Genomic DNA, 19,272 nt, shown 5'->3' with positions numbered 1-19,272 from the left:
GACTTCTTAGCCACCACTTTGGTGGGCGCGGACCAGCTCCTCCCCTCCCTGACCGCTGCCGTCGTCCCTGGCAACGGGAGGAGGAGGGAGCTGCTGGTGAGGCCACCGATGGAGGAGCTGGGACGGGATTCACCAGAACCCTGCTGCTGTTTAGCATCTGCAGATGGAGGACAGGAAACCCACAAACAATTCATTTAGAAAACACCAAAACACAACTTTGTCATTTTGGGAAATGTGCTCGTTTTCCAGCTCTTGTTTGGGGACAATCAGAAACATCTGTCTACCGTACCTTGAATGTTTTATAGAACACACAGTTTTAAAAGGACTCTACAGAGGACCATGTCTTTCTGGGAGTCCTGGCTGTATGAGACATACGAGCTGCACATCCTTGAAGTGAGGACACACCTTCATACTGTCTGCCCAGGGCTCTCACCAGCACCGACAGGTAACCGTGGCTGGCCGAGAGCAGAGCTTTCACCCAGCCCTCCTGACTCCGACCGTCCACGGCTGCAAATCTGTAGGTCTTGCGTCCGGGCCCTTCAAACCCCACGGAGAAGGCAAACTGGCCGTCGGACTCGGAGCGCCGGACAGCACAGCCCTCCAGCACGATGACCCCCAGCAGGTGTCGGTCGGCCGGGCGCTCCTGGTAGAAGAGCAGGTTGGCCTTCAGGACGAACCACCGCCGCTGGTAGGTGGCATTCCTCTCCTTCTGTGATGGAAGGAGAGAAAGGATGATTACATTGGACATCTAGAGGAAATCAGTGATTCCATCTCTCGTGTTTATCCAAACCTTTTTGTAGAGATATCCCTCTTTATCCACCGGAGAGGTGCAGGAATGGTAATGGGTCAAAATCTTCTCATGGAGCTTCATCCCAACACTTCGAGGGGAGAAGGTTTTACTTTCAGAGTGCAAAATATAACAAATGTGGGAGAATCCATTTCCATTCAGTACATCTTTAATTATATGCTCCAAATTCACACTTTTTATTGTAATTATTTTTATATTCTTATTATTAAATAATATTGATAATATATTATATAATATAATTATAAAATTATAATATTCAAATTATTTAATGATTGTCGTTGTTATTATTATTATTATTATTATTATTAATAATATCCCTTATACTGAAGGCAATGCTACTCCAAGTGAACTAAAGATGGGGGAACATACTGTTATTCCAAATATACTTTATGAATAGACAGACATTATTATAAGTTATAAGGACAATAAGAATATTAGATTTGAGCTCAAACCAATAAAGCATGCCTGTCCTCCTTCCACAGCAGCGGTGACTCAGACTTACCTCTTAATGTTGAATCCCTGTCAGGCTCACCGTAGACTTCCACACAGTCTTTATTTACATCCACAGATCTCGTCTCCGTCGACTATCAGAACATCCAGGACGATGTTTGAAGGTATAGTCTCAGGTTACTACCATGGCTTCTCCCTCGGGGACGAGAGGACAAGTGTTGAAATATAAATAACTCGACCCACTTCCTGGTAACAGAATCCTGACATATTATGTTCTCTTCCCTCTCCGCTGAGCCGCTGGATCAGCCGAACCGAGCAGCTGCTCAGCAGACCTGCTACCTGGGAGTGAGATGCTGGATGGTGACGAGGAGGTCGAGGTCTGAAGTGTGTGTGTGTGTGTGTGTGTGTGTGTGTGTGTGTGTGTGTGTGTGTCTCAGCTCTCTCACTTCTGCTTTGTGTGTTTCTCTTTCTGACTTCAAATGAGTTTTGAAGAGCAAAAGTCCCTTTGAGTGAGGGAGATGTGCAGCTTCTGTTCAGATGTAATGAACAAGCTGTATCAGGTGTGCCAAATCCTCTTTTCTGCTTTTAAAGCAACGTCATGCCCACATCGGTCTCTGTTTATTAAAATCTAAATAAGAATAACGTTTGTATCAGTGAATAGGAACAGATGTTCTGTCATCTCTTGAAAATGTTCCACTTCATTCCTCTGCTTGTTATTTTCAATGTTTCATCCTTAAAGCCCTCAAGGAACTTCATAGTGAAGAGATTACTGTGTAGCGTCTCCACAGTCTGCACGCTGTCTTTATTAATGTTTTTATTTCAAATAAAACATTTCATTCAATCAAGCATTACATTTACATTATGAGACAACAATCTTTATACCATAATGTATGAGAAGGTAACAGTTTGATGGGAGTGTCCATGCCAGATCAGTGGATGTCCCTGAAAAGGACGGATTAGGCATTTCTGATTTTTTTAATTAAGTAATGAATCCTCATATTTTAGCATAATAATAATTGCTGTTGATCTATTGATCAACTGTTAACTGATTTATCTTACTATGTATATACAGTAGTAATTACATTTACACAAGTTGTATACTTAGGTAGTGTTTTTAGATTCCTGAGCATTTTTATCATGTAATGTAATTTTTGTACTACTTCGTCCGCCGAGCTGCACTCGTCGCCAGAAGGTGGCGGTAACGAGCCGCATCGCTGTTGGCCTACCAGCGCCGACATTCAGCAAGAGAAGAAGACAACACGCGAAGAAGAAACGAAAACGAACGTCGGTTCAGCAGGTCTCGACACACTTTCCAGCTAAATATCAGCGTAACCTTGTTCGTAAATGTCCCGCCGTGGTAAACAGAACATTTGTTAGCAGCTAACTAGTCGTTAGCACGAGTTTGGACTGTGATAACTGCGTCACTTGTTCTGCATGCGCTGTTGTTTGCTAACATGTTTAGCGACGAAGCTAACATGAGCTGTGCGCTTACCGCTCATATTCACAGCGTTGCGTGTTGCCACTGAGTCGTGTTGTACGTTGCCCGATAACAGAGTTGCTGTCTCGCCTTGTGTAGCGCCATGCCGAAGAGGAAAGTGACGTTTGAGGACGGAGGGGTCGAGCTGGACGAAGAGCTCCCGAACAAAAAGGTACCGTTAGCACCGTTAGCACTGCCCCGTTCATGTTTACTAACGGAGGCGCGGTTCGGTCTCAGCCACACCGTTTAGATCCTTTACTGTCACACAAGTTTAACTTGGGGTTACAGAGGCTGTAGATGCTATAATATGAACACACGGACAGGTTGACGGTCATAGAGCCAAACCAACGGCAGTGAATACATAAGTAATTCAGCCTCGCAGGCAAAGGGACGCCTGTTTTCCTTCTTCTGTGAAATAATGTTGTGATATGTCTGTTCTTCTTCTGTTCTACAGACCTGTGAGGCTGTGAGCGGACCAGGCTCCAGGTTTAAGGGCAAACATTCTCTTGATAGCGATGAAGAGGATGAAGGGGAAGACACAAAAAGCACCAACAAATATGATATTCTGGCCAGTGATGACGTGGAGGGTATGTCTTCTTTAATATTAGAACTATAAGTGATTGATGACAGAACTTTCAATATACACTCATTGAATGTACAAAATGTCCATGCACTCTTGAGCCTATATTTAATGTTCTTCACAAGTATAAATCTATAATTTCTCCCTATAATGACCATTAGAATTAAGCAAACTCTTAACAGATAGGAGCTGAATTATTTGATTCTGGAAATGATTTGTCCACTTCTGCTACACACCATGCATACGTGTAGTAAGATAATGTGTTGCCTCAACATGGAATATCAGTAATAATACTTTATATTTATATATATATGTATATGTTTATGTATAATCTTCAGGCCAAGAGGGAGCAACAATCGACTATGACGAGGGAGTTTCCATTACGCCTTTCAACCTGGATGAGGAGATGCAGGAAGGGTACTTTGACTCCGAGGGAAACTACTTTGTCAAAAAGGAAGAAGAGATTAGAGACAACTGGCTTGACAACATTGACTGGGTATTTGTAATTTTAGAGATTTTTCCTTCATGCCTGAAAACATGTCAAGTATTGTGCAGTAATCTAAGTTACATTTTCCAGGTGAGAGTAAAAGAACAACCTTTCAAACAAAAGAAGAAAGGACTTGGAGCCAAACGGAAACGCAGAGCAGGCGATGAAGATGAGGCTGAGGAAGAGAAACAGAGAGAGGAGAAGCAGGCGGACAAAAAAGCGGATGAGGAAGAAGAAGGAGATGAGGAGATGGAGCCTGCAGAGGACCCGCTGGCTTCCTACACGCAGCACCAGCTCACTGAAGCCGTGGTGGAACTGTTGCTACCCGGGGAGACCGTTGCCAAGGGGCTGCGTCGGCTAGGGGGCCTCGGAGGACGGAAGAAGGGGAAGCTGAGGGAAGAGAGTGAAGCCACAGAGGAGAACAAAAGGGATACAGAGAAGCTCGACAGGCTCACGGCGCTGGCTGACAGATTGGTTGGGTCTGGGATGTTTGAGATCTATCAGCAAACCTATGAAAAACTGGCCTATTTGATGAAGAGCATGAGCAGCAAGAAACCAGCCGTGGGGAGTAAAGCAGAAGCCGCTGAAGACGGGGACGAGCTTGACATGTTCGCAGATAAATTTGACGAGACGCATCCAAGCCGATCAGAAGAGGAAGAAGACACAAGAGGTTTCTTAGCGTTACTTGTGAACCATTTCCTTTAATAGCACTGAGTAAAGATGATATCTTGTCTAATCCTGTTTGGTCCTCTTCTCAGTGAGCGATGAAGTCCTGTGGGAGTACAAGTGGGAGAATAAAGATGATTCAGAGGTGTTTGGCCCCTTCACCAGTATGCAGATGCAGGTATTCTGTTCTTGAGTTTGTACGTGACTCAGTGTACAAGTTATTTAGTTTTCATGGATATACTGTATATGGCACAAATGAATTAGTTTAATCACATGTATCTATACTGACACATTAAAAAACAACTTTCTTTAACTTACCCAGTTATTTAGTTTTCACTCCTGCAAACGTACCTTCCAAGTTCTCAGTACATCCCATAATGTCTACTAGATGACCAGGCTGCAGGTTTAAGTCTTCATCTCGTCTGTTTTCTAGGGTTGGGTGGATGAAGGCTATTTCAGCACTGGTGTTTACTGCAAGAGGATCGACCAGAAGGGATCTCAGTTCTACAACTCCAGGAGGCTGGACTTTGAGCTGTACACATGATCTCTGTCCAGCATTAAACCAATCATCACCATTAGGAAACCTTTGGTTTGGTGGCTCCGAATCCATCCGTCTAACAGGGGCTTTGTTTTCTGTACATTGTTTTTAAATAAATGCTTCATGTATGTGGTGTTGCTCAGCCATTCTTCTGTCTTTCTTATTGTATTTCTTAAAATCATCATGCTGAGGATAGAATCAGGAGATGTATTCACACTTAGATACACTCGGTAGATATTATATCTACTTATAGAGTCACTAATACGTCAGTAGTGTTCCCAAGATGTAAAATATGGAGATAATTCAAATTATTTAGAATATGCAAAAGATTAAACTGGACAGGTTTATAATGTCACAAGTGACAAGACGATGTACAATTAGGGCCGTGCAAAACCATTAATCCTGCACTGAAGTCGAGCCAAAATGTCCAAGATTTCATCATTCCAGGTTGTCAAAATGTCTTACGCTATCGTATTTTATTTTTTGCTTCATAGACTCCAGCACTCCCATCGTTGTCTCTGGGTTTCTGTCTCAATGCTGTCCTTTTGTGTTCCCTTGTAGTTGTTCTGTCTTTGTGTTTCTGTTTCTTTTTGTAATTTGCATCTTTTATACACTCTGTGTTTGTTCTGTGTCTCCTTTCAATCTTTTTTGTGTTTGTAAATGTTTGGTATCTCTTCATCGTTGTTCCCTGTCATCTTAATTTATGTCCTTTGTAGTAATTTTGTGTATTTTGTGTGTAGTATTTGTGTCTCTTATGATTTAGACCACAATTAGAAGATGCTTACTTCAAACAGAATAATTTACTGACTCCAGACAAAGACAGAGGTTCTGGGCTCGTTCAGTCATCAGTCCAGTTATTTATTTATTTATTTTTATCTTAGCCGATACTTGTGGCTGATGTTGGCAGATTAACTATAATTTTAAGGCGTCCACTCAATAAAATGTGGTTCTTTTAAAGATAATAGGTCACTCGAGGACATAAAAGAAAACTGGTGCTGTCTGTTATCGCTCTCCTATTGGCTACCCTCCACCAGTCAAAGTCTTCTCCAATTGGCCAGATGTCAGCGAGCCTTTCCGGGCGGAAAAGGAACTCGCGCTGTGATTGGACGACCCGCCTGTCCGCTTAGTACCCTTAAAACGGACGCCGTTGCGAGTCGCTGTAGGGCGCCGTCCGGCATGTTTACGCTGAGGTCGGAATACGAGACTGTGGCTCAGCGAAACGCGTCTGGTGAGTTTATTTACTGGGATTTAGCCGCAATCACCGTGTGCAAACAAACTGCGCAACGCGAGTGTGTCTAGTTATTCCGTGGAAAGCTCTTGAACGCGAGGAGAGATGACAGCTCCCGGCTACGGCTATTCCCCGGGCAGACACCGTGTATCACACACTGGATGTCGGCGTTAGCCAAACCACGCAGTGTTCCCGGGAGTCTCAATAAAGCGCCGCTTAAATGTCGCTCAATTGTTTTATTGTTATAGTAGACGTTTTATAACATACCTAACAACGTAACGCGCAGGCTAATGCTAATATACGTTAGCTCGCATAGGACATTAAAAGTTTGAATATGAGACAATTCCAGCAGTTAGACCTCGCTCACTTTGCCATTCCAGTCAATTTGATTGAAAACATACAATGAAATTAACTGCTTTTTAATCAGCTATATATATATATATATATATATATATATATATATATATATATATAGTTTAGTCAGCAATGTTTTTAGCAAATCTAACATTAGACGTAGCCGAGTTAGTTTCTCACCTTTGTTGCATTACAGGGCAGATTTTCTAGATTAATCGATTAATGTTTGGGCTGTTAAATATGAGATAATACTGAAAATGTCCGTCCCTGTTTCTTGGAGTATGAGGTCATATCTCCAAATGTCTTGTTTTGTTGGTCCAAAGCTCAAATATATTCCATTTAATATGATAAACCAGGGAATAGCAGGACATGTGTCAAGTTAATAAGCCAACATTTCCGAATATCAGCTTCTCAACTGGGAGAATTTGCTGGTTTTCTTTGTTTTCTATAGCGGTAAACTGGATATCTTTGGGTGTGGACTGTTACTTGGATATATTATATTAAGAGATGTTGTTGCTATCCTTCCTTTCAGAATAAACCACCGTCCCAGAGATCAGAAACGTAAGTGCAGCTGAATTTGTAAGACCTATGTTGTACTTGTACTTGATGCTACCCTGATGATACCCTGATGCTACCCCGATGCTACCCTGATGATACCCTGCATGTTTGTTGTTGTTATTTACAGAGAAGGACAGACAAGCAGAGAGAGAGAGAGAGCTAGGGGATGTTGACTTATCCCTCTGACTCGCTCCCTCAGATAGTTTGTCCAATGGATGAACATGTTATTACCCCAAACCGTTTCTGTAGTGCACCTCCCCACAGTGAGCCTCCAACACCTCTCCTCCCCCTTTCCTCCACCACTCCCAGGTATAGTTGTCATGGCACCTTTTGCTTTCTTTTGCTGTAAATGTATTTCCCCCTCCTTGCTTTTGTAGTCTGAACGATTTAGGACCTGCAGATACAAAGAGGACATGCATAATCTGCCAATATCTGATAAATCATTATTACTGAGATTTGGAAAATACATTATCTCCATCCATTGGAATTTATCTGGTGTACAGATGTCTGCAACCCGGTTACAAAACACTCTGTTTTCTTTCCACGCAAATGTCCTCAATCACCAGCGGAGATGAGCTGCACAAACCATCTCACAGGAAATGTAGGAAGCCTGATTTATTCTGAAAGAAATGGTCAAACAGCAGGTGGATGTTTGAAAGCTTGGATGTAGATGTTAAACCACCTCACGTCAGCTGAAGAAAACACACTGGAAATGTTCCCTTCCCTCTAAGTTATGTTAGAAGAAATGCTCAGAAAATGTGATAATAATCATCAGTTCACAGTTGGCGAGTAATACAAGTATTCATATGACATGTTGCACATGTGGGTCATACGTCTAAATACTAATTAGAGTAAGGGTATTACTCTAAGCTATTTTCTTATTCCTACAGATCAGGGATGTCCCGATCCAAAGGCATCCGCTAAAATAAAGCTGATTAAAATCTGGCCCGTTCTTTACTGAACCGTGTATTTTCCACCTCAGCCTGATAATGACAGCCAAGCTCTGCAGTACATTACATATCAAGGTGAAAAGTAGAGCGTGTGATTATGAAAAATGATTTGGCTACACTCACTACGACGGTCACTAATCTGTTATGTCTTCTCTCGTATTAGTAAAGACCCGGGCACAAAACATCCAGCCAGCAGCTTCTGGTTTTTAGCCAGCACTGACCGCCGCGTCAGTTCAAAACGACGAATGAGTGGCGGCAGGTCGTATCAGCTGTCGCTGCTTAACGATCATTCCGTTTGTAACTTGATGGCAGACTAAAATAAGTCTTGGCTGTCGTCCGGTTTGCTCGCAGCAGTCGCTGTCTGTACGCTGCCAAAGGTTGTTCATCAGAGGTAAAAGAAGCTTCGCTCTCTAACTGAGCAGCCACGACTTGTTTTTGTAGTTCCAAGAAGTCCAACAGACTGACGCGTCCGCTCTCTAGCTGGCTGATTGCTTCACATTCATTTCAGGAGTCGTGATCTTCCAGCTTCCTATCATATCAGTATTTTAAACTCATACATGATGCTTCATGCATCTTTAAACATACAATACCGTTTTTTTTCTCACTCTATTTGGACAGTGTTGCTGTATATTGATTTGATTTTCCTGATTCACAGCTGTGCACAAAATGGAATATCTCAACACCGAAGGAGTGGCCGCCTTCACGAGATCAGAACGCCTGAAAAGCAGAGCGGAGCGGCTCAGAAAGCATCCGGACTCACTCCGGCTCCCACGGAGAGACCAGGGGAGAACCCGGTAGGAGCAGGAACTTCACATATCTTCTTCAGATGCTCCTCAAATAAGTCAAAGCTCACACATCTCTCTCATTTCTAGGTGTCGAAGTCCAAGCAGCCAAGAGTTGAAGTCACGCATGTACACGAGGAACAAAAGCAGGTCAGTCTTTTCCTTGTTCTAGATGTTCTCACTCTCGACCCTCTGTTGGTCTCTTGGTGTCTGTCTGGACGTCTGGGTGGCATTTTTTCGTGCGTGCGTGTGTGTGTACGTACGGTGTGTGTGTGTACGGTGTGTGTGTGTACGGTGTGTGTACGTACGGTGTGTGTGTGTACGGTGTGTGTGTGTACGGTGTGTGTGTGTACGGTGTGTGAACATGTACAGTGAACGGGGTGTGGGGGTTAATTGGGTGATTTTAATCCTCCTTCACGGTCTGCTGCATCGGACACACAGAAGCATCGAGTGTCTTAATGTGACCCAGAAACACGATAGATTACAGTTTACAATCTATCTGCATTGTCTTCTCGTTCCCTTCCTTTGCAACATTTTAGAGGCTTCAGAATAAATCCAGATGAATGAGTCGTAAGTTGACTGGTATGAGTATCCTGTATCTCATACCTGGTCTTTGAACACATTTGAGAACTTCTTCAAATCATGAATGCATCTTTTAAAAATGTTTCTAATTCATAATGTTATTTTGAACAAAAGTGAAAGGTTTGGAAAATATTTCATCACGTCTTTTCTTTTGTAAATGGAAAAATGGCCAATAATCCTTTTTTCCCAGACGGCAACATTTAACATTTTCTTGTTTCTTGTTTAGCTGCTTGTATGAGAACAAGACTGATTCATGTTCTTGAAGGAATTGTAAACTGTTAATGTATTTTTTTTGCAGAATGGATTTAAAATCAGTTTTGCAACAGAGCACCAAAATACGTAAGTGTTATACAAATTCATCCATGCATGATAATCATTCATTTGAAATTAATCAAAATGAAAATGGTGTTTGTTTTCTTAAAAACAGCTTGTTTTATTATGAAATAAAATAAAATTGTGTCATAACATTGCATATGAAACTGTAGCTAAAGACCAGTCATCAGTGGTCAGTAGTAATGGTCATATTTAATTTGATATATTGAAGTTTTCTGCCTTGTGGTTTCCTTTTCCTTTCAGGCAGAAGGACCAGGAAAGTCCACCAAATGTCTCCGCGGAGGAAAATGTAGTTGAGCAGTTTGCCGTCGACACCACTAAATCTGACATGGATACGTGCAGCGGATTGGCTCTTGGACACTCTTTTGATCATGTGTCTCCCCCGAAGGGATGGGTAATCGGCCCCTTGTTCCAGTCATTCAAGTCGAAGATGGCCAGTTTCACAGAGATAGTCATGAGTCCTGCTAAACTCTTCAGAGCTAACAGTCCCCCGCCTCGCTCCGACCATCCAGTCAAAGTCCAAGAGTCTGAGCTGGAGGCCGATGGAGCGTCCGATGTTGAACACAGCGAGGTGCTTCATGCACAAGAACAACGTGAGAACGGGAATCAGCAGAGGCTCCATGAAGAAGAAGACGCACAAAACGAAATAACTGTTGCTTTTAAATATTCAAAGAAATTATCGTTTGATGAGGAGTTGCCAACACACGGCTCTGAACAGGCAGACGACTGTGCAATAACCTCCCCTGATTCTGTGCCTTTGCAACGCCGTCCTTCAGCCAGCATCGATCCTGAGGAAGGTTCAGAACCAGGTGGGTCCGTTGGAAGGTCCTCCACGCTGCCTTCTGTCGATGCAAGTGCCTCACATGAATCTATGTTAAAGACGTCCAGTGCTGTTGAGGAGCAGAAAAGCAAGCTCACTCTCCGGCAGAGACCGCTGCCGAGGAAATGTACAGTAAATAAATCTGGAGTGAAGAAAGTTACCTTTAAGACTTCAGCATCTAAAGTGACGAAGCAAGAAGGAAGGAATTCAGTCAAACCAAACAAAGCTGTCTCCGTCTGTCATCCTGATCCTGACTGTCCTCAGCCTGACGGCGATGACGGCGATGGCAGGAAAATAGAAAGTTTGCTTCCCTCAAGCCACCTGAATAACCTAAATGACAGTAATGGAAGGACTCCTATGCCCTCTTTGGATATTCAGCTGCTGGATTGTCAGCTTCACCCTGAAACGTATTCAGCTGCAGGACTTGGGAGAGCAAAAAGGGGGGTGGAAGTGGACTATCATCCCCAAGACGTGGTGAAGAGGAAGAGATTGGCAGCAGATGAATGCACAAAGGAGACACAAAGACACAAGGTATTAAATGTGGCTTCAGACGTTGGCATGTTGAGACCATCAAGAAGAGACGTTGTGTTGACCAACCCCGTTGTAGAAAAGCCTGCTCGAAAAAGGCTGGCTGTTACAACAAGAGCTAATAAGAATGGAAAAGAAATGTTTGCTACAATAAATGAAATGGTGTTCAGCACACACTCGGAAAGTCCCTCTGATGCCATGTCGGTTTACTCCCTGGATCAGTGCAGCGGCGTGTCGGAGAGTGATGTGAAGGGCGGCAGCTGCCAGGTGAAGCCCAGTGGTCCAGGCAGAAGGCTGAAGACCAGGACAGGTCTGATGAAACCTGATGTAAATATTGAGAACGGTATGGAAGTGGAAACCAGGATGGAAATCGCCTCTACAGAAGCAGCCCAGCTGGAGCCGCTGTCGGACGCCCTCATCCGCCCGGCTATGAAGCCGCTCAGGCAGAACACAAGCCAGCGCAGGGATACAAACAAGAAGCCGCCCAAACGGAAGTCACCCGTCCAGTCGGGTTCAACCGCAGAGTCGGACGGCGCCTTGTTCTCTACCTCCTCAGCACTATCAATGGAGCCTTTAGAGCCCACACCCACGGGTTGTAATACCTCTCACAAAGAGGAGATGAAGGGACTGGACCAGCCGTCCAAGAGACCCAAAAGGAGTGTTAGAGTACTTGCTAAATCATCTGCTTCAGGCGGGAGTCAAGACCAACCGCAAAGTATCCAAAACCTTGATTTGAAAGCCAAAGAAAACCAGCCTAATGAAGGTCAGATCTCAGTGGACCCTGTATATTTTGAAATGACACCTTTTGAAATGAATGAACAACCTGTTCCCTCACCCTCCCACCCTAATGGAGACGGTCTTGATGTTAAACGGAGAGAAAGTAGTCCTGCTTCTGTGTCCGATGAGGTGTTTCCCACTGATGCTGAAGCCAGTGTGAGTGTCTCTGGGCTCAGGTCGAGTGCTGGAAGGGTTAACACCAAGCCGAGGAGAGCAGATAGCCAAAGGAGAAAATGCAGGCGTTTCCACAGCAGGACACGTGAAGGTGAAGAGGTGACGAACTCCGTGACTGTTGGCGATGCAGACCTGGCTCCTGCAAGTTCACCCTGGTCGGAGAAGGACTTGTCAAGGCGCCTGCTGCGTAGCTACTCTTGCCCAGAGATCCCCTGCCTCCGTCCCCATGACGTCCCCTGGACACATTCACCCCATCACAGCAGGGTCCACGCCCTGCACCAGCACCAGGCTTCCCACACTCCCTCTCTCCATCAAGCCCACAAGGCCCTGCGGCGGGCCCGTCGCCACACCGTCAGCAGTGTGGAGGTGGAGAGGGAGATCGCCCCTCTCTGCCTCCGTAAGGAAGTGTACCCATCCAGGAGATCTCTGCCGTATGACCCAGCCAGCCTGTCTGCCGGTCTAGCACTTTCTCCCAGCGCTTCCCTCTCCGCTCTCGCTTCCGGTTTCCTCTCAAGTCCGCTGGCGTTCCTTTCTAAGAAAGTGGAGAGCAGAGGAGCTGCTGCCAGCCCCGGCACTTCCAGTCACCTTCCCTCTCCCGCCTCCTCCTCCTCTCCGATGTACCCGTTGATCTTCCTTCAAAGGATCGACTCCTCTAGTGCCGCTTCGCTGGAATACAGTAACAGGTAACACACTTCTCTAATGAGCTCTTTGATGACGCCAGGATGCTGTGCTGTAACCGACTGCTTCTTTGCAGTGGGAACCTGTGTGAGATGGAGAGAAGACGACGTGAAGAGATGGATGATGGCGAGGACACAAGCTCGTCCAGTCATGAGTTTGACGACATAGCTTTGAGGGAAGAAAAGGCTTTGTCTGATTCAGAAATCAAGGTATACTTTATTTCACATGAATGTAACTCAGAGCTGACATGTTGTGTTATGTAGGGTCGTTTTACTATACTTTGGTAACGCTCTTGTTCATCGTCACAGGTGGTGCAAAAGCACGAGGAACGAGGGAAGGTTTCATCTATTAGGATACGGAAGACTTTACCCAAACCCCAGAACAACCTGACACCCATGGGCCTGCCCAAAGCCGTCAGGTGAATACCCAACATCCACTCTGCTGATCAGTATGTGTGATGAATGAAAGGGACTTTTAAGTGCATCTCGCTGCCTTCATCAGCCAATACAGATGTTTGTTTTATGTTATAGCAGCTCGTACACAAGGACTTTCTCACCATGTCTCAACAAATAATTTAAAATCGGTGTAAAATGCCAAAAAATACTCTTTCCCCACCATTTAATGTTATATTAAGTCTGTGTTAATACATGTCTGATGTCTTATCAACACTGATCAATATTCAGACTGATTGCCTTCATGTTACACCACAGGCTGAAAAAGAAGGAGTTTAGTCTGGAAGAAATTTACACCAATAAGAATTTCAGCAAACCCCCTGAAAGGTAAGATTACAACATTATAAATATATATCAATATATATATATATATATATATATATATATATATATATTTGTACGCAGCCTCGCTGTAAACATGTTGTGGACGAGACTAAGAGGAACTGTAGCCGTCTCCTGTGATGCTTTGATGCCCGTTACGCACCACAAAACACACACAATGCATATAATTATAGTTAATGTAATAATAATTTACTACACTTAAAGGGATAGTACGGAAACACTTTAGAGTGGGTTTCTATGAGCTGCAGCTTCAACAGCTTCATATTGTTGCTGCTCGAGAGTTTGACCAGAGGGTGGCGCTCATGCATCCTGATACATAATAACCTGCTTTACAACTTTCTCTGGGGTTTCAGCCGGCTGGAGACCATATTCGAGGTCCCGCTCAATCGCCGGAACGGCTCCGAGTCCTGGTTCGGCCTGAGGCGCCTCAAACGATTCCTGGAGTTCCTGGATGCCGGGGAGGTCCGAAAACCAAAGAAGCCACTGGTCGGCGTGGGGAAGGCGGGCGTTTCCTCCTCCAGGAGGAGACGGGGGGGCTTCCACCGAGACAAGCCGGCCCTCAGCGTGCAGGAGGTGGACTCGCTGCTCTGCTCCAAGCTGGATCAGCTCAGTTTGTGGTTGACCATCGACCAGGAGGACAGGTGACAGACGCCTCTTCAAAGAGCCGTTCAATGAAAGAATATGTCCTGCCAGAGGTGATGCTGTCGATACAAGTATTTCTAAAGTGTTTCCAACATGAAGATTCACGCGTGAGTCTTCCAGCTCTTTTTTTGTGCGTGTCAGCACAATCTGTGTTGGGTTGTCGTGGTGACTTATTGTTGAAGAATTGTGTTTTATAGCATTTATGGGCTGTGAATTGAAGAAGTGTTCATCACAAGCCTCACGTCTAACATGGTGGTTAAATCCGTTACACAGTAATCTCACCAAATCCTGCCGTCCAGGTCCAGTTCTCCCCTGGAAACGTTCTTATGTGGAGAAGTAGAAATGTCTCAAACAGGAGTTCCCCATTACTTTCATTACTATCTTCACATTTTCAGTGTCTCTTCAAGTTGATCTGCGACTGATCCAGAGTTAAATCTGCACCTCCTCCCTGAGTGACCGATGATACCGTCTCCTCTCTGAAGTCTGAGTTCTTCTGTCGTGTTTGAAAGAGCCTAATAATAGCCCTGACCTCGCAGCATTATTGTATATGAACCCATTAAGGCAGCTATTTTATGAAATGCTGAATTATCATTTTCAAACATGCCACAGATTTATATTAATATGGTTTATTCACCTCCGTTTTCAGTACTTATTTGTGTTTGTAAATCTCATGGCTGAAGGTTTTTTGTTATATGAACTATAACTTGAAAACAATATGGTGTCCAGACTCCGCCGTGGTTCTCTGGATTCTTTTATGGTGTCTATATTTGTATTGCAAATGTTATTTCTCTCTCTCTCTCTCTCTCTCTCTCTCTCTCTCTCTCTCTCTCTCTCTGTCTGTCTCTCTCTCTCTCTCTCTCTCTCTCTCTCTGTCTCTCTCTCTCTCTTTTTGGCCAAATTTGATGAAGTTGCCTTAACTGTAAGATGTTTAAATACGTGTTTTTTGTGTTTTTCGTTGTATTTGTAATCAGTTTTCCGTGAGCGCGTTAAGATCCTTCAAGCAACTCTGAGCACAAAGGGTTTTTTATTATGAAAAAAATTCAGTTTATATGTTTGTATAAAAGTACAACGTATGGATACATTTGACGTTAATAAAGTAAATATGGTAACAATGCAATAGTGCCACGTAATGATGGCCACGTTTTCCTGGCAGTCGAGACCCGATCCTTGATGAACAAGTCGTTACTTTTTAGATCCACAGACCGATTAATTTATTAACTTCTGTAGTATCTGAAGTTTGTCCAGTATCTCAGAATATCGTTAAGAATATCCAGGATCGGGTCGTTACTGGGGAATGACCATTGTAATCTTTAATATATATATATATATATATAATGCATATATGTTATGTAGCGTCATGTCTCAAACTATAGTCGATGCTGGATTTTTATATGGTCATTTAGATATTGAATTGTTCATATATTGTTAAATAAATATGACAGCATATAAAAACATGTTTTCTGGAGTGATGTGTTCTTGTGTAATAAAATAACCGCTTAAGAGGAAGTCTGAAGGCGTAAACAGCAGTCATTCATGAGCACCAGAAGCTCTTTGTGTTTCCTTCACGTGTTCCAGCGTTCAGGCGTGGGGTTTGTCCCGTCCGTGTCCATAAACATCCACTCCCCTCTGGTTGCAGCGCTGCATCGCGTGGTCAGTCTTGAAACGTGAGCAGATATGAGATCAGAGCCATCAGGATGGGCGTCAGAGCCAGAATGGAGACCCAGACCACGATGGAGATGATGCCAAACCTTCTGGCCCGTTTTGAAAACCGCACAGCTGTGTGTGGATCCGTCGTCGTCTCGGCCTGTTGATGTAAGAACAAGACGTTTGAGGGTCCAATCAGAATGCTTCCTATGTTGTTAGTCATTTTTCATGTTTTAAGAGCTTCATATTTGTCAAAATGTCACAGACGGAGAGATGCTTCTCCCGTTGGACTGGAGAGGTCAGGCTTCACACTCTTAAGGATTTAGTGCTGCTCTTAACCTCTGAACCCTGATGGACATCCATCTGCTTTGACCACGTTTGATAGCCGGAGTTACTGACACCCAGAAGTAGGGTCACATTTTCTCTGGTGGCTTCTGAAACATGTAATCATTTGAAAATCATGTTCGTAAGCAGTTTCTTGTGTTATTAGAGAGGGCCCGGCGTGTGCTGGAGCCCAAACCTGTTGAGAGACCTGCAGTGAAATCCTTGCATGTCCTTGCAGGTCCCTGCTGACCTGAGTGGTTCGGGTTCAGACCAGCACAGACCGGGTAAACAGGGCACCTGTCTGTGTGCAGCTTCAGGCTCTGGAATGTTGATCTACAGGTGAAGACACATAAAAGCACCTTGACTGAGTTGATCAGAGCCTTGATTCCGATGCAGGAGATCCCACAGATGATGCTGCAGACGGCCAGCTTCCTGTGATGCTTGTCGTGGCAGCAGGAGGCGCCACACGGCCCGGGGATGATCACCACATGGTTGCCTTGTGTGTTGCCTGAACCGGCGATGGTGTTCAGTGGCAGCTCTTCCTCCACCGTCACATTGGTCTGAGGTGAAGTAGACATCTCTGCAAAACATGAGAACTTATTAAAAACTGTATTTTGAGTAAGAAAGCTGCAAATGAGGGCTGAATTCTGTCTGAATTGCTGCTTTTGGTTTAGTTCACAGCTGATAGACGTGTTTGTTCTGGAAGATAAAGGACAGGTAATGAACTGGTTCCTCCTCTGTGTGAGGGGCGAGCCCTCGAAGGTAAATGTTTAGTTAATTCAAATTTGTGTCCTTTAACGCCCTCCGCTTGTGTGTTTTATTTTAACATATTGTTCAGGCACAATGGACCAGACTCAAATTGCGTTTGGTCTTTTCTATTCTGTTAATCTTTCTGTTCACGTTCCAATTACTGAGTCCAGATAATGTCTGACTCTCCCTCCATTATCCAACCTGAATAATAACGCTGTTTCAGACCGGTATAAGACCTATTCAAAGGTTTCCACTGGATCTCCTTGTGATAAATGGCTGTTCCTTCCCTTTAATGGAACCCTGTGGTGCACACTGCTGCTGTGGTTTGGCCTTAAAAACAGGAATGTGTCCCCGAGCTTCTCTTGTGACCCGTGTTTACTTCTAATTTAGACGTTGGACAGTTTGATGTGTTTCCCAGAGAGGGTTGACACACTGACCCGTTGCCTACAGCAGCAACGGGGCCAGACAACCTCCGTTTAAACATGAACGTCTCCTACGAGTCCCAACAGGTTCCTCTCTCCGGTGGGATGAACTGGGTGTTTCCCCAACGTGAAACAGAAAGTAACACGGTGTCGAGAAACCTTGAAAAACATGTCACACTTTGAAAGAAATGCTGGCGAAGGTGTCGCGGCTGTGATACATCTAATCTGAGATTTGATCAAAGGTGTGTGCCGGCCTGCTCTGCGTGTTTCTCCCTGACAGGGAAATGCATCAGCTGGGTTAATCATAGTTTCACTGCGTAAAAAGGCTGGTGAATCATTTGTTGTGACTGTGAGTAAAACATTGAGAAAGGTAAAATCTGGTCCTCACAGATAAAAGGTTGATTAAGAGATATCAAAGTGACCCAATTAACACAATTAAACCTGATTGAATGGTTACTTTAAACAGTACGAACCTGATGCAGCTCCTCAGCTGTGTTGTTCACAGTGATGTTAAAGTCCTGATGAGATGGCAGGCAGGTGTGTGGTCCCGTTTCAGGTGACAGCTTCCTTTTAAAGAGGACTTTCTGTCAGGATCTCCACACGTGTTCATCCAAACACCGTGGGACTCCCGAAACACCGAGCCGTCCCCGTTGGAAGCCCAGAGCCATATAAGTTGTTGAATGACAGGACGGTGAAACTTGTGTGAAACTTCCACGCCCCGTTCCCTTCTTTGCTTTCTTTCCCTCCCACACACCAACACCAGCTTCTCACGTACTGTTCCTTCTCAACGGCAGCTTGTGCTTCCTGCCTTCTTTCGTCTGTCACAGTCGGCGTTACTACCGTTCCCTCACTTCTCTCCCTAACAGCATTCCAGAGGACTTGGGAGAGGTGTGTCAGCACTGGTCTCGCCCCGGAGGCAAACCTGCAGGCTCATTGTGTTCTCAGTTCCCCTGTTAACCACATCTAGAGTGTTTTATCTTCCGTTCATGGCATCTTCACCCCTTTGAGACGGGCTCTCTTCTCTGGGATCTGGTGTTGAACAGGCTGAACTTGGAGATAAGACACATTCACTCCCCGTTCTGCACGGTTGATTCATGTCTACCTGACTGCATTCTTTCAGAGATGACGCCGCCCACCGTCTACCTGTCATCTGCAGACAGCTGGATCTTTCCTCACAGTGGAGAAGAGCGTGGGAGGGATCGTTTTCATCCAATCATTGTGCCTCAACAGCATCACGTCCTGATGAGTAATCATCACGTCAAGGTGGATTCCTCTCTGTTTCAAGAAACTCTACTCAGGGGAATTTTTAACAGCATCCAGTCAAACCTCAGAATGACTCGGCTTCATAGGAATAATAAAGTTTGGTCATTCTCAGGGTGATGAGAGAGCCGAGGACAGGATGCTCAAAGAGGGTCACACCAACATCTCCAGTCTTCCAACAGGAGAACAGGAGCCGAACAGATTCAGGATCAGTTTCTTTTAAAACCTCCCACCACTTTGGTCAAGACTGAAATACCTCAACAAATATTGAATGCTTTGACCTTTTGTTACAAACAGTCATGTATCCAAAATAAACAAATTATTAATTAATTAAAAAGTTTAATTGGGATAAAGAAGGTTAAATCATTTCTAATTCATCGGACTGTCTGTCTTTTCTCAGTCAAGAAGGCACCAACTTCTAAATGTGTTTTAAATCTCAACTACATACATGACCCACTTTCAATACAGATTCATGTTTCCACCGGTGAAGTTAGACGTTTGAGAGTCTTTATATTCTTTAAATTAAAATAAAACTCCAGTGAACTCGGGGTCACTATTCTTATTTTGCATGTATTAATATGATTAATTTACTTATTTCATAGAAGGTATAATGTATGTGTTTATTGTTGCATTTAGACTCTATAATGTAGATTTATAATGAAATGG

The 19,272-nt window shown here is 44.2% G+C and overlaps 4 protein-coding genes across 9 annotated transcripts in view; 2 read left to right on the top strand and 2 right to left on the bottom strand.

Annotated features, from left to right (window-relative positions):
- pheta2 (PH domain containing endocytic trafficking adaptor 2) overlaps window positions 1-1,772 on the bottom strand; it is a 2,775-nt gene extending 1,003 nt beyond the window's left edge. Inside the window, exons 1-4 of one of the 4 annotated variants that reach the window (XM_084036307.1) lie at window positions 1,311-1,772; window positions 791-899; window positions 406-706; window positions 1-157 (exon numbers count right to left, since the gene is read on the bottom strand). The exon at window positions 1-157 is cut by the window's left edge and continues 1,003 nt beyond it. In XM_084036307.1, coding sequence (XP_083892433.1) covers window positions 1-157; window positions 406-706; window positions 791-871 — 539 coding nt within the window. In that variant the 5' untranslated portion in view covers window positions 872-899; window positions 1,311-1,772. Of the gene's footprint in view, window positions 158-405; window positions 710-790; window positions 900-1,310 lie in introns of all 4 variants that reach the window. The other 3 variants (XM_084036308.1, XM_084036306.1, XM_084036305.1) reach the window with 3 other exon arrangements.
- Window positions 1,773-2,483: 711 nt separating this feature from the next.
- On the top strand, window positions 2,484-5,154 carry cd2bp2 (CD2 (cytoplasmic tail) binding protein 2). Of its 3 annotated transcripts, none has more exons than XM_084036293.1 (7): window positions 2,484-2,555; window positions 2,835-2,907; window positions 3,190-3,322; window positions 3,654-3,811; window positions 3,893-4,472; window positions 4,561-4,646; window positions 4,902-5,154. In XM_084036293.1, the coding sequence occupies exons 2-7, from the start codon at window positions 2,839-2,841 to the stop codon at window positions 5,010-5,012; spliced, it is 1,137 nt and encodes a 378-aa protein (XP_083892419.1). In that variant the 5' UTR covers window positions 2,484-2,555; window positions 2,835-2,838; the 3' UTR covers window positions 5,013-5,154. The 3 variants fall into 3 exon arrangements, with proteins under 3 accessions (XP_083892419.1, XP_083892418.1, XP_083892420.1); XM_084036294.1 differs by having other exon boundaries at window positions 2,538-2,555; window positions 2,812-2,907; XM_084036292.1 differs by having other exon boundaries at window positions 2,512-2,907.
- A 985-nt stretch (window positions 5,155-6,139) lies between these two features.
- Window positions 6,140-15,323, top strand: prr14 (proline rich 14). The gene is made up of 11 exons (XM_084036286.1): window positions 6,140-6,234; window positions 7,121-7,149; window positions 7,274-7,455; window positions 8,752-8,890; window positions 8,969-9,028; window positions 9,759-9,799; window positions 10,037-12,775; window positions 12,847-12,979; window positions 13,079-13,188; window positions 13,481-13,549; window positions 13,918-15,323. Exons 3-11 carry the CDS (start codon window positions 7,313-7,315, stop codon window positions 14,207-14,209), a joined length of 3,726 nt encoding a protein of 1,241 aa, XP_083892412.1. The 5' UTR covers window positions 6,140-6,234; window positions 7,121-7,149; window positions 7,274-7,312; the 3' UTR covers window positions 14,210-15,323.
- On the bottom strand, window positions 15,079-18,744 carry LOC311030527 (transmembrane protein 265-like). The gene is made up of 3 exons (XM_084036311.1): window positions 17,820-18,744; window positions 16,534-16,754; window positions 15,079-16,010 (listed from the first exon to the last, which is right to left on the bottom strand). The coding sequence occupies exons 2-3, from the start codon at window positions 16,750-16,752 to the stop codon at window positions 15,858-15,860; spliced, it is 372 nt and encodes a 123-aa protein (XP_083892437.1). The 5' UTR covers window positions 16,753-16,754; window positions 17,820-18,744; the 3' UTR covers window positions 15,079-15,857.
- Window positions 18,745-19,272: the final 528 nt, after the last annotated feature.

Source organism: Eutrigla gurnardus (genome assembly GCF_963514095.1).
Source record: "Eutrigla gurnardus genome assembly, chromosome: 20".
NCBI classification, from domain to species: domain Eukaryota; kingdom Metazoa; phylum Chordata; class Actinopteri; order Perciformes; family Triglidae; genus Eutrigla; species Eutrigla gurnardus.
Note: the sequence above shows the minus strand (reverse complement) of the source record. Positions and strands in the feature narration are given on the sequence as shown.